This window comes from Lactuca saligna, chromosome 1 (genome assembly GCF_052625555.1).
Source record: "Lactuca saligna cultivar CGN05327 chromosome 1, ASM5262555v1, whole genome shotgun sequence".
NCBI classification, from domain to species: Eukaryota; Viridiplantae; Streptophyta; class Magnoliopsida; order Asterales; family Asteraceae; genus Lactuca; species Lactuca saligna.
In genome coordinates, this window is record NC_136417.1 from 108,523,416 (window position 1) to 108,538,617 (window position 15,202).

Below are 15,202 nucleotides of genomic sequence, written 5' to 3' on the forward strand. Positions count from 1 at the left end.
CATAGTCGCAAGTTGCGCCTTGCTATCCTCATCAATAAAATTCTATGATCCTTCAAAAAAAAAAAAAAAGTAAATAAATAAATGTCAATAGCCAAGTTGCAAATAAATACCATAAGTCCATAACCCACAATGATCTTGATTAGATTATGCAACTTTTTTTTTTTTTTTTTTTTTTTTTTTTTTCTTCTAACTAGCAAATGAACGACCCAGCAAGATGCTAGTCAGCGAAGGAATACAAGTAGATAATTAGGAATAATTACAAACTTATAAAAGGACTTATGCTCCAATATGTGCATTTTAAACTTCCATTTCTCTTCCTATGTTTAAACCATAAGAACCTAATTGCTTTTATGATATCTACCACCTTTGTTGTCGGTACTTTGTGTCACCCGCACAACATTTAAACCCACTTTTTTTTAAAACAAATTAATGAATTTAAACCCACTTTTTTTTAAAACAAATTAATGAATTTGTGAGTTTCAGATTTCCTTTTATATATATATATATATATATATATATATATATATATATATATATATATATATATATATATATATATATATATATATATATATATATATATATATATTCTTAAAAACTTATTGTTATTTTTAGAAAACAAATTAATAAACTGTATTAAATATTTACAATTATTAATTTAGTACAAATTTTATAAATGATTTATAGATTATATTTAAAAGTATTATACATATATCAGTATTTTAATTAATATGTATTAAATATTTAATGCAATGATGTGTCATACAACCAATTTTGAAATAATGTTAGACTAAGAGTAGTGGTAACATCTTATTTTTGAATATTTAGTATTTAATCTTAACATTTGATAGGGAGTGGTAACACTCGTATCACTCCATTTTTTTTATATTTTTTTTACTGATTTAATTTAATTACTTTATTTTAATATAGAAACATTATTTATACATAAATATTAAACAAATTTTATTTTTTTAAACCACAAGCAATTAATATAATATTTGATAATCAACGATATATATTTTACCAATGTTAAATAAGTTTGAATGTTTGATAACCAACGGTATACGTTACAAAATATTGATATATCACTAATTTAACTTGTTTTATCAATATAATTTTTAAATTTAATTATTTATTTGTTTTGTAATTAGTTATTATTATTATTATTATTATTATTATTATTATTATTATTATTATTATTATAAATGAATTTGTATCATTGTGATACCTTCTTTACAAACAATCTTAAAACTCAAGGAAGTAAGTCTTAAGGTAAAGTAAAACTACAAGGACCATTCAATAAATATATTATATTTCATCTACTTTATCTTCTCTTTGAAAAAACAGACGCTTTATCTTCTTACTTTTGGAACAAAATCACCATTTTTATTGCAGAACAAAGTTTGTTAAATTGTATTCATAAATTGAATTTTGTCAAGCAAATTAGTAATCCAGTTGAGCCACACACCGACCAATCCCATTCATTTCTCACCTTCTCTCTTCTCGCCAACACACTGACGAGCGCTAGGGGGCGGTGTTCCAAGTTGCTTAGCAGTTTGACGATGGTAATTGGCGGGCCACTCCGCTTAGCCTTATTGTATCCATATGAGATCAATAGTTATAAAAGCCTACAAAGTTAGATTTGAAGATAAAAAAATATATACACAACAAAAATGGAACAATGCATGAGGACCTTTTTTGGACAAAATCAACAGATGGATGAAACCTGTGTTTATGAGCAAAGCATAGGGATCATATTTGCAATCTACTAAAATATATATCATCACTGGTTTTGAAGAGTAAGGGCATCCACAAACCATGAGGACCTTCCCCTCTCTCGTCGTCTCCCTCCCTCGTTGACTCATTCCCCTGAAAACTTACTGCCGTACCCTCTGTAGGTTCCACTCGTCTTCCTTCATGTCTCGTCTCACTTGGTTCGTCTTCTATCCTCGTTGCTTGTTGGTATGTAGTGAAAACTTGAAATTTCCTATATGTTTTACAATTCGTTTCATATGAGGCACGAGTGGATTTTGTTGTTGTTTCTACAATGGTATTTGGTGTTAGTTTGTTTGATGATTATTCCGCTGAAATTTAGATGGATTTTATTTAAACAATAGTAGGGGTGTTTATGGTGGGTTGATCGGACCAAAATACAGGTTTCGTCAGTCAACTGAATTTAATGGTTTAATATCTTCTTGCACACAAAATTAGCCAGAAAAACAGATTAACCAATTCAAATAACCAATATTTAAACCAATCTGTACGTGGCTATATGTGTTCTGGTTGTTTCTGAAGCATATTAATTCACACATGGCAAACATCGAGGTGCATGTATTGTTTTTTAAACACTTAAATGTTTTTTAAGGAGTATATATATATATATATATATATATATATATATATATATATATATATATATATATATATATATATATATATATATATGCTATTATATTTGAGGTGTAACATGTTTGATGAGACTTAAGTTGCATAATGCATTAATATTTGGATTTTATCTCGTTTGTAGAGAGTAGAGACATTAATGTGTATGGGATCTTGAGATTGAAGCACAAGTGACGGAAGAGGTAAACGGTAAAACCAACATTATTCATTACCGATGATGTCCGGAGGAAAGTGAGTTACACAGCTTATTGGGATACACCAACATATATCGCGAAAGAAGAGATAAGATAAACAAAATCATGGGAAGAGTGAAGGGGCATAAGCCATAACTCAGAATGGTTGTTCTCTCAGAACTTTCAGTTTCAGAAGGTTCTTCATCCTCTTCATCAGCTCAAACTCATAGATATGACATATTTTTAAGCTTTAGAGGTGTTGACACTCGTCATAATTTCACTAATCACCTTTACAACGCCCTCATGCATGCCAATATCACTACCTTTTTGGACGATGAAGAGATTGAAACCGGGGAAGATCTAAAACCAGAATTGGAGAGTGCCATTAAAGCATCTAGAGCTTCTATTATCGTGTTGTCCAAAAATTATGCTACTTCGACGTGGTGTCTTGATGAACTGGTGTTGATCCTTGAGCAACGTATGACATCCAATCATATTGTCATCCCCATCTTTTATCATGTTGAGCCCACCCATGTCAGGAAGCAAGAAGGTAGCTTTGGAGATGCAATGGCTAAGCATAGACAGAAGATGGAGGCAGAGTCAAATTTAAATAAAAGAAATCAATGGGCTGAAAAGATAGAGCTTTGGAATAAAGCGCTTAGAGAAGTTGCTGATTTAAAAGGGAAGGATGCAAACGGCAGGTAATCACTTTCTTACTCATATTTGCATACTTCCTTTTTTGCACAATAAGACTTTTACTAAAGCTAGCGAGAAGCTAGAAAAAAAAAACAGATTACATTGGGTTAATTAACAGATAACAATACCAATTTAACTGCCCTGTCCCTTTTCCTCTACATCTATACTACATAAAAGAAGTAAGCTTTACATCAGACACAAGAAGAGCAGAACATTTGATCTTGCACCTAGAAATAACCTCGTAACTATTTTTCCACATTCCTTTAATATTGTTAAACTAGTGCATGAAAATTCAACATTATCTTCTCCTTATGCATTTCAATGTCTCCTCCGTATCTTCTCCTTTAATACCTTTTGGAATGATAGATCTAGTAGCCAGCTAGTTTCAAGTTAGTTAGGAGTTTGTTAGCTCTAAGGGCCTTTTAGTAATTTTGTATTGTTACAGTTATTTATCTATTATTGTATAATCTACTACTAAACTATTCCTAAATCCATCTATGTCTCAAACGAGACTTGAAACCTCAACCTTAAAGAGGGAAGACAAATATTGTTGGGCTAGAAGACCTTTGGTTAGCAGTGCAAATATGATATTTGTTATGATATGAAAAACTTAATTACATAATCGCTCAATATGATATAAATTTGATTTGGATCATTGGAAAAATTAAATATCTAGCATCACATGTTAATTGTTTTGATTGTGTTTTGTTGTTCTTACTAAAATCAAATTACAGGCTTGAGGTGGAGTTTATTAATGAAATTGTCAAGGACATCTTCCGTAGATTACACATATCATCAAGGTTTCCATTACCACAACTTATTGGGATGGAAGTTTCCATTTCATTCCTCACTTCATGGTTGAAGGATGCATCATCGCCTACCACAGATATAGTTACTATTTTAGGTATTGGTGGGATCGGGAAGACATCTTTAGCCAAATATGTCTACGCACTACATTCTCATGAATTTGACAGAAGCAGCTGCATTATAGACATAAGTAGGCGATGTGATAAAAAGTATAATGGAATGATTGATGTACAAAAACAACTCTATGCTGACATTTCCAAACCAAGTTCGGTAGTTCAAGTTCATGATGTTTCTATATACACCTCAATGATAGAGAAAGTACTAGCCAATAAAAAAGTGTTTCTAGTTCTTGATGATATTGGTAGTCTTGACCAGTTGGATGCGTTAGTTGGAAGCAAAGGTTTTCGTCCAGGAAGCAAAATTCTAATAACAACAAAGGACGCATGGTTGACACAAAGTTGTTCACTATTCAAAATGAAAATTAAACCCAAATATGCAGAACACAAGCTTGAAGGCTTATCTACTACTGAATCCCAAAAACTTTTGTGTTTTCATGCATTCATGTGTAATAATCCCAAGCCAGGTTATGAAGAGGTGTCTGAAAATCTTGTGAACTATTGTGAAGGACATCCAATGGCTCTTGAAATTTTGGGTAGGTCTCTACATAATCGAGAAGTAACTTATTGGGAGGGTTACATAGACAAACTAAAGAAAGAAAATGATTCCCCTATAAATAATGTGTTGAGAATGAGCATTGATTCTTTGGCATCAGAGAGTGATAAGAACTTATTTAAGTATATTGCTTGTATCTTTATTGGAATGGATAGAGATGTTACTAGAACAATATTAGAGGCATGCGATATAGAAACAAAAACAGGGATCACGAATCTCATCGACAAATGCCTTCTTAGTGTTGGAGATACTAATGAATTGATGATGCATCAATTGGTTCAAGAGATGGGAAGATTTTTGGTACGTGAAGAATCACTTTACAAACCATGGGAACGAAGTCGATTATGGGGTCATGAGTCATTTAGAGTATTGAAACAGGAAAAGGTAAGAGGACATATATACTTGTTTAAAGCAGTTTGTATTTCTATGCACATGCCTAACATTTTAAAATGTTTTTGCATCCCATTTCTTATTAGGGTACGGAAAATGTTCTAGGACTCACTCTTGATATGAGAATGCTTGAGAAAGAGAAGTTACATGGATCACTTGAGTTGAAAACAGATTCATTGAGTAAGATGGATAGGCTAATGTTGCTACAACTCAATTATGTGCAAATCAGCGGCTCTTACAAAAAATTTCCAGAAGAATTAAGATGGTTGTGTATGCATGGATTCCCTTTGAAATATATACCTTCTGACTTATCGATGGAGAATTTGGTTGCTCTTGACATGTCATATAGCAATATTGAATCATTGGAGATTTTCCATAGCTATCCACAACGACTTCATAAGAGGCTGAAGGTAACTTATTTCCATGTATTACTCTTCTAGTTCGTGTTGAAAACATTCACTATTAATGTAACCGATCTCTATTTCAGCAAATGATTGGATCGTGCTCAAAAGACAAAAGATTGCTTGGTTCGTTGAAGATTCTTAATTTAAGTTTTTGTGAACAGATTCGTAGTCTTCGTGGCTTTGACCACCTCCCTAAACTTGAGAGGTTAATACTCAAAGGGTGTATTGGTTTGCTGGAGGTTTGTGAATCAATTCAGCAATGCCTTGAACTTGCCCTCATTGATCTAAGCTATTGCAAGAAGCTGAAAAAACTTCCAAAAAGCTTAGGCAAATTAAAGAAAGTTAAAACACTATTGTTAAACGGTTGTCATCTTGGTGAATCTCAAATCAGGATTAGGGATATGGATTCCTCAGAAATGCTCAAGGCAAACAATATTGGCATAAACACTATAAGCTCTTCCTCCACTGTTGTGGAGGTTATGCCAAGTTATTCAAAGTTCTCTGTGATTTCTTTACCGAGATCTTTAGTGAGCTTATCACTTGAGAATAATAATTTGTCCTCTGAATCCTTTCCTATGGACTTCAGTTGCTTGCCTATGTTAAAGGAATTAACTTTAGATAAAAATCCTATTGTTTCCCTGCCCAGTTGTGTGAGAACCCTTCCTAGGCTTGAGATACTTAGTATGAGCGATTGTAAAATGCTGACAACATTTGAGCATCCACCACATACACTCACACATTTGAACCTTCATTCTAATAAGTGTTTTTTACGAAAAGTTGTATTTGATCCACAAATGTCCCCACTCAAGTTAGCACTAGGACGGAGGATCTTGGTACATTCATCATCTGAATTTGAAGGTGTGATCAAAATCCAACCAATTGCAGGTGTTGAGGAAAAAGTATTACATCGTCTGGGCTGGACTAAGCTAGACTTCCTGAACGGAAGGCACGTGACAACTTCTTCTACTTATGGGGAATCAGAGGAATCTGAAATCCAGGTTTTCTGTAGTTAATTATGTCTTTGTGTAAATATTAATGTATATACAACTAATGTGGTGATTAATGAAGGTGGTTGTATTTGGCAGATGTATTATGAATTTGGAATATTCAGCACAATTTATGGAGGCGAAGAGATGCCGAATTGGATTATAGATAGAAGCATGGGGCCATCTATATCATTTACCATCTCATCATCTACTAACAAGCTCACTGGATTAAATTTCTGTTGTGTGTTGGCATCTCCATTTCCCGATGAGGGGATTGAATTAGTAGATGATGTTCTCCTAGATTTGCCGGTGATCAAAATTTGTAATATAACAAAGAACCTCACCTGGATATACCAACATTACGTTGACAGTGTACTTGATATCGGTGGAAAGTGCTTGACATTGTTAAGCCATTGGATGTTTGGGATGAATGAGATGGAATGTGGTGACCACGTTACTATTATGGTGATGTGGGAACCAGATGATATTGGTGATGCAGTTATCAAGGAGTGTGGGGTTGGTTTTGTATATGATGATGGCAACATGGATGAGAAACAAGATGTGTTGGGTTATTACAAGTCATGGAATCATATTATTGGTCGAGATCTCACCGGATTTCAAACAACAACAGGCGAATACATCCTAAACAAAGATCGAATTTTGTGGCCTGCCCTTGATATAGTTCGACTAAACTATTATTATCTATGTGGAGAAGGCGCCCACTTTATAGGTAAATGTCATTCTTATATATCTACTACTTTTTAACTAAAGCTGATAACAGCTAAATGATAGTATTTTAATTCATGTTTTAGTTTTCAGCGATCATTGCCGAATTTCTAATCTATTTCTTTTCATTAGATAATGATTTTTACTTCAAAGCCTTGTCCTAAAGGAAGACTGGTGTACTTGAGGATGGCCGCTAAGGTACTTTTATCCCAAAAACCCTTTTCTTATAACATATATAAACTAGCACACAAATCAACTGGCAGTCCACTCAACAGACTTATATACACTTTGACTTGCCTGACCTTTCCTCATCTCTACAGCTCATCGAATCTAAGCAGTCTTCTTTCAGGTTTATTTATGTTTTCTAATGGAAATGAAGGTGCTTTTGGTTTTGGTGTTGTCTTGTCCCAGAGAGTTGGATCTACAAAACATGCATGTTCAAAATTTATACAATGCTAGGTTAGATATATTTTGTGTACATATTTATCTCGTTTTGTCGAAACACAAGCCTTTTTCACAACAACATTCATCAATGGACACACCCTTTTGTGTTAAATTGTTAATAACTGATATTATGTTCAACATTAACTAATATATACTCACAATATTCTGCCACAAACAGAGGCAGAGGCAGGGTTGTTGGATTTCAGGTCAACGTTAATAATAAAAACTTCAAAAGTTAAATGTGGACAATTTTTGTTGGATTTAATTTTGGACGGAGGTAGTACAATATTTGTTCATAGTCATATGGAATAAAACCTGCAAACATTGATTGTCTTATTCGTAGCCAAGGCTCTTAACAGCAGTTCACTAAAAGTGTAAAGGAGGAAATATACATTACTCTATTTTAATTTCAAAATTCTCTATAAGACGATATCATTCACTTTTGAACTGTTCAACATAAAAACAAAAATATGAAATTACTAAAATGTGGAAGTTAAAATATGGCAAGGCAGAAACTAAACACTTATTGTAATCTAAGATATGAAAGACCTAAATATGGAACATATGAAATAAAAATCCAATATTACAAAATTATTATAATTATGGAAAGTTCCCCATTCTTAAATAAATGCTTATAATTATTTATGCAATGAGGTTTTTCATTTTTTTTTCTAATTCTTATCACATTTTTTTTTCGGAGAAACCATGTTTGATTATAGACAAATTTACATAAATGGACCTTATGGTTGATAAAACCAACCAACTTTAGTCTTTATAAAACTTGTAGAAAGTCTTGTTGGTTAACAATGTTAAGTTATTCAGTTAAGTCTACATTTGCTCTTATGGCCATAAGATCATTAATGTTTTCCTAGGGATCATTTATGTAATTTTGTCTATTATTTATTATTGTTTTTACTTAATTTATTTGTACTTTTTATAATTTAGATTTTTTGATGTTTTGTTCAAATCTATTATTTAATGTTTTTTTAATGTTATTGCTTAAATTTTTTGATGTTTTTATTCGAGTAAGCTTTTCTATTTTTTGACATTTTTTTCAAATACATTTATTAATGTTTTTTTTACTTTTTGTTCAAGGAACTTTTTTCTATTCCTTTTGAAGTTTTGTTAATAGACTAAATTTTTAACGTGTAATTGGAATCTGGCACAACTTACTCGCAGAATTATCACTCTAACCCACTTAACAAGTTTCATGGTTAACTTGGTTAATTTTTTTTTGCAAAATCAGTTCTAAAAAGTTCAAATTGAATCCCTGAGATTTGCAAACAATTACACGAGCTGGTTTTTTAAGCTTCTTTTTTGTTTTTTGTAAACTTTATTTATTTTTGTTTTTTTATAAATATATACACATTATTTATTTATTTTTATATATTTTATTTATTTTCATTTTTTAACTTGATTTTTCAACAATTTTTTTTACCTTTTATTTTCTATTTTAGTTATTTATTTTTTTTTCTAATGTTTTTATTTATTTTGATTCAAGTAAACGAACTTGAATTTAATTTAAATTACTATAAAAAGTTTTTTTTATAGAGACCGACTATTATTATATTTTTTAGTTCTTTCTTTTAATCTTTTATCAAATTGAAAGATATTATCTTGAATTTAAAGTATTGATATCACATATAGAAATATGATTTAATTTGCAAGTTATATAACACATTGAAAAACTAATTCTCAATAAACAAGCTAATTTTTTAATTTCATTTCTTCGTAACATAAATATAATAGCACTAAAGAAAAAAAAATAAACAGAAAATAAGTTTGACCGAAATTACAAATATTAACATAACTATTTTATTTGCTTGAAAAAAATAAAAAAATTACACAAAACTATAAATTATCAAAATTATAATATACTCTAATATATTAATACATTTTACATTTTTCGAAAAAGGTCAATAAAAAAGTTCAAAATAAAAAAAAATAAAAAAATAAAAATAAAAAAAATAATTGGAAAACAAATAAGAAAAAATAAATAAATTAAAAGGTGAAAAAATTAAAAATATAATACGAAAAGAAAATTGAAAAAAAAAACTATAATATATTCTATATATACACGAAAAAATAGAAAACAAAAGGTAAAAAAAAATCAAATTGTTGAAAAGTAAAAAAAAATGAAAATAAATAAGTGTATATAAAAAAGAAAATAATATATATATATATATATATATATATATATATATATATATATATATATATATATATATATATATATATATAACCCAAAAATAAATAAAGTATACAAAAAACGAAAAATAAAGTTAAAATATCATGTTGTGTAATTTTTTGCAAACCTCAGGGACTAATGATTTTGTAAAAAAGTTAACCAAGTTAACCATGAAACTCATTAAGTGGGCTAGAGCAATAATTATGTAGAAAGTTGTGGCCATAACAATAATAAAAAAAATATTAGGGCTTTTTCCAATTATGCGTCAAAAATTTAGGGCTTTTATAATATTAGTCAATTTTCTTATTATGTTATGTTTATTTATATTTGTTAAAATTTTCATGGCTACTATGATCATATTATTTCAAAAATTAAAGTCTTACGTTGCTATATTTTCTAGTTTTTGAAACTATTTTTTTAACTAAAACTCAACACCAACGCTCTCCACTAGGACCCTCCTGTATTTCCATAATTACGCTGGCCTTGCCCACGGGTCCTACCCGTATATACAATGGAGCGGGCTCACCCATGGGTCCCACCCATCTAGAGCTACGCATGCCCGACTCCGCCTCAGGCCCCAATGGTCCTTAACCTAAACAGAGAACACTGCTCGGTAATCCTGACCGGTGCGCCCAAAGCACAAATTGATTTTCCCTTTTTCACACATGACCATCGCCATCGATAGTCAATCACGGACTGGTGAATGCTACGATCCCATCACAATCTTACAACACTTCTAACCAACCATGGTTACCACCCATGGCCTTACCACACCCTAACCATCACAAATGCACGCCTCTTGAACCGAAACCTGCATCCAAACAGATGTTTGGGTCATGCTTCGAATCCTGAATCCCTCAACACGACTCACCCACAAGCGTGTTGTGTATAATACAGAAGACACTGGCCAATGATTGGATGTTTCTTGAACCCCCGCTTACATAACCTCAATATGAATGGCCACTAAGGTTTTCTTTCTCCCTGGCCAGGATGTGAAACTTTCCCTAGTTCCACATCCTTACAGACTTCCGTAAATTCTAATCGAATCTCCCCCACTTGGATTAGACGAAGCTCTTTCATCTCTTAAATCTTGATGGATTCCCAACCCATCAACCTCATACAGCCTGAACCGCCTATGACATGTGCTAGTCAATACCAGCATCCCATTACAACCAAGTACAATGATCGTCCAACTTCTAAAATCCGGGAGAATACTCTAGAGACCTTAACAAGTCTGATAATTCAAATCACTTCTCATGATACCATACCCTTATCCCAAACTGACGAATCTTCACCCTAACTTCCATTCTCGAAGAACCAACGAACTCTAATCGTCTACAACCCATGCAATCATACAACTCCCTTGACATTTCTAATGACCAAATAACTCATGCAACTAAGACCACCATCTTCTTGTTACCGCTCCTCTCCTATCAACGGTAGTGCTTGAACCCAACAGTTATTCCATAGGCAAATGCCGATCATACTAGAACAGATGACAAACAACAAAATTCTAACTTCAATCGAGAACTAACCTGCTAACCCTATACAAAGATCCTCCAAAAAATACCCCTGAATTGATCCTGACAAAATTCATAAAATAATTGAGCACGTTGAAACCCACTCAACAAGATACGACCCTCTGAAGATTTATCAAAGACTCTCGGCATGCAAAATTTCATATAATAATCCTTGATAACCTATGCAATAGCACAGAACCGACCCGAGAGATAACTTAACCCAAGAAAAATCCAACGCAATACAAAGTCCCTATATAAACCTATAAGAAAATAGAAGATGGCATACCCGCAAAAGTATCTGAAGGAATCCCGACATCCTCCTCTTCCTGAATTACCCTGACCGTCCTGAGGTCATGGAGAAAAACTCACCTCTAATTTCAAATGGCAAGAACTAACAATAGGATCCTCCTTCCTGGTGGATTCTAGGGATCCACAACTTTGGGCTCTAGATGAGCCTCCAACTGCTCTACCACAATACCAGCCTGAAAGGCCCCGAGATGACCATCAAAGAACTCCATAATCCTATCCTTGGATGAACCAAAGACTACCGAGGTCCAATCCGAAACATTACGAGTAATATCTGATGGGATGAACTCCTATGACCGCGCATCGATCGGTTGAGTACCTACTCTTGAGCTAGAACCAGACTCTGAATCCCATTCCTAAGTGCTCAATACCATACCGAAAAACATGCAAAATATCTGAATATACCCAACAATACTCAACCCACAGGCTTCTGAGATTCTCCAGGACTCTAACGATTCGAATATGAATATTGTGCTTTCAGTAGTACGAGCCCAATACTACCTTCCACACCTATCCATACTTTCCTGAAGAATTCTCCCAGATCCTCCAAGTCACCTTCTCAAATCCATATACCAAACTCTTGCTACCTAGCACAACAAAATGCAACGAAGCAATCCCTATGCCTTCCTAGGTTCCCGACCTCACCCTGTCATCAGCTACTGAGGAACTCCTCATAATGTCATTTAGGTACCTTATGAATACGATCACATACAACAAAGCTTAGATAATCCTTCGAGTAACAGACTCATCTCTACAACGATTGGACTCAGAAAAGAGCTACACAATGGGTTCAAATCCATTACTCTGAGATTATGCAACATTTCTTACATGTGACTTGATATATTCACTTAGTAGCTGACTGTCACGCCCCGACCGATGGCGAAAATCATCGGGGTTGCGACGTCATACAACTGGATCACAGTCAACCACATATATAGAATACTTAACATATTTGAATCAATATTTTAAAAACCTTTAAGTTTTGGAATTGAAATTACATCTTCATTTTAAACACACCACGGTAAACAAGTTAAGTCTATTCCAAATAAAAAGGAAGTATAATTTCCTTAGAACTGATGTCCTACCTCTAGCTTCTTAGTTACCTGAGAATACACATTTTTATAATACGCCAACAAAAATTGGTGGTGAGTTCCACAGGTTTTGACTCTGTGAGTTTTATAACAAGAAATCTTTATAAAACGTTGAATGTTTAACAAAATAAGTTGTGTAAAACATGGTCAACAATGTTATCGATATGCTTCGTGTGAGACCCGATACTTGAAATCTGATACGAGTATCCATGTAAAAATACTTATGATAAAAGTATATATTAACATATTTTGTGAAGCAAAATATTTATTATTTGTATAAATAGACACTGACAATCGGTTTAACAATCTACCAACAATAGTTATACTACATACAACCTCATCCTAGTGTGTATTAGTATATTTGTATCTAGGAGTTTCATATAATTCACGATTGTTTGAGTTAGAATAATTTTGTTTGTAATGCTTAATAATGTAAAGCTACCAAAGTTCTATTGGGAAAACAGTCGTATGTGTCCCTATACGACCGGGACAATGGTCATATGTGTCCCTATACGAGTTTAAACAGTACGTCGACTGTAAGTGACCATATACATGTTTAGACAGTACTCCGACTGTAAGTGACCATAACAATTGTTTAGACAGTACTCCGACTGTAAGTGACTAACAAAGTTTATACAACACCCCGGCTGTGAGTGACCAACATCGACATAGTTCAAATCATCTTATGTTATAAGGTTGTCAACATGATCATATTAGAAATAATTGTCATACTTTTACTTTTGTAACTCTTAAAGTATGTGTGAATTAAAAAATATTATAATTGGTGTATTTCTCATTTACAACAAAACTTTGTATATATATTTGAAAAACCAAACAGCAAGGTAAATCAAAAGGGCAATTTTGTCCATGTTTTTAGAAAAATAATAGAAAAATCATCGTAAGTCGAAATTTGGATCCGTAAACTCCCAGAGCTTAGATATGTTTAGTGACATAACTTGTATTTTTAGTTTGAAAATCCTTTAAATCATCCAACTAAGATTTTTTTTAGTGTGTATTATCCCCCAAAACTTGTAAAACATAAAATAGGGGCCGTAGAAAACTCACTTTTGTCGCGTAGAATTAGTCGGTTTGAGAATGGTTTGTACGGTTTTCGGTTCCACTCAAGCTCATGATATGAGTATTCTTTTGGATGCTTTAACACATAAATACATATATTTACATGTATGTTAGACTTTTATGATGTCTTAAATCATTTAAAACCAGTGGACTTGATGATAAAAAAAAAGAGTAGAAATCAAGAATATACCTAGCTTTAAGTTGGATATAAAGTATGTTGCCAAAAGGTGGTGGAAAACACAATCTTTTTGAGAGGTTAAAGGGTACCTTTCACAGGGGTTTTAAGTGTTTGAAAGTAGCTATACATTGTATACTTTAAATCTCGAAAATGGACAGTAAGATGAAGAACTTTTGGGTGTTGGTTTGATGCTCGAAAATAGAGACTGTTTTGGCTATGTTGCTGTCAAGAAACTTTCTCAGCAAGAAGGTAAAATACGAATAGTTTAGCCACTGATTTGAGGCCCTAATTTAGAGTAGCATATCAACTAACTTCCTGGGGTATTTGGTGGTTAAAAAATTAAGAAAAAGTAAGGTGTAGATGTGTGAAATTGTGGCTGAAACATCAAGGGACAGTAGCCCCTTAAGGTTCATGGTTTTGAAGACTTTGGAAGGGAGTTTGTGTGATTGAAATGGGATGAACTTTGAGAGAATTGTCTGGACTATTTTATGGAGAATGAATTAAGAAAGGAGAGAGGGATTTCTATATTTGTAGGAAAGAGGGATTAAATAGGGTTGGTTGGTTGGTTAGAGATATTTGTCTAGCCAATTGTTTAGTTGGTTGGTTAGAGATAGGGTTAGTTAACTAACTAGCTATTAGTTAGTTAGTTAGTTAGTTAGATATTCTAGTTATGGAGAGGGAAGCTACAAAATCTCAAAAATTAGAAGAGGGATTCAGAAGTATTCTTAGCAAAATGTCTGAAGTGATTAAGCACTTATTAATTAACTTGACACTTATCTCAACCATTTCTCTTAACTTAATTGATTTAGACACAATATTCCTTACACTAAATCACTTTAAGGCATGGCCCATAAATAGTCATCTACTAGATAATAATACATATGTACAAATACATACATGTATTCTTGGTATAAACTAACAATGTAGTTTTTGTATATTTGAACTTAAATGTTTATGTTTTATTCTTTTTATTCAAAAACACTTAAATACATTCTAATTACGCCTTATAATAATTCATTTTATATTTTTATTAATCAAATATAAAATTTATTGACCAAGGTACAATTCTGTGACATTTAAACTATAACATCCATAAAATTCACAGAAAAATTAAAAATTTTCAAACAATCCAAAACCATTA

At 32.4% G+C, this 15,202-nt stretch overlaps 1 protein-coding gene across 6 annotated transcripts; it reads left to right on the forward strand.

Annotated features, from left to right (window-relative positions):
* The first annotated feature begins 1,794 nt into the window (after positions 1-1,794).
* LOC145043177 (disease resistance protein RPV1-like) lies at positions 1,795-7,813 on the forward strand. 6 transcript variants are annotated; one of them, XM_078991777.1, is made up of 8 exons: positions 1,795-1,934; positions 2,528-3,277; positions 4,007-5,135; positions 5,228-5,551; positions 5,629-6,543; positions 6,631-7,261; positions 7,390-7,455; positions 7,578-7,813. In XM_078991777.1, the coding sequence occupies exons 2-7, from the start codon at positions 2,739-2,741 to the stop codon at positions 7,419-7,421; spliced, it is 3,570 nt and encodes a 1,189-aa protein (XP_078847903.1). In that variant the 5' UTR covers positions 1,795-1,934; positions 2,528-2,738; the 3' UTR covers positions 7,422-7,455; positions 7,578-7,813. The 6 variants fall into 6 exon arrangements, with proteins under 6 accessions (XP_078847903.1, XP_078847896.1, XP_078847912.1 ...); XM_078991770.1 differs by having other exon boundaries at positions 7,596-7,813; XM_078991786.1 differs by having other exon boundaries at positions 5,629-5,668; positions 6,431-6,543; positions 7,390-7,813.
* The last annotated feature ends 7,389 nt before the right edge of the window (positions 7,814-15,202 follow it).

Excerpts from the sequence above, each read along its gene's own strand:
- LOC145043177 (XM_078991777.1), top strand. The coding sequence starts at position 2,739 with ATGGTTGTTCTCTCAGAACTTTCAGTTTCAGAAGGTTCTTCATCCTCT. Across the intron at positions 5,136-5,227 it reads GAGTATTGAAACAGGAAAAG|GGTACGGAAAATGTTCTAGG; the intron begins GTAAGAGGACAT and ends ATTTCTTATTAG. Across the intron at positions 7,262-7,389 it reads AGAAGGCGCCCACTTTATAG|ATAATGATTTTTACTTCAAA; the intron begins GTAAATGTCATT and ends TCTTTTCATTAG.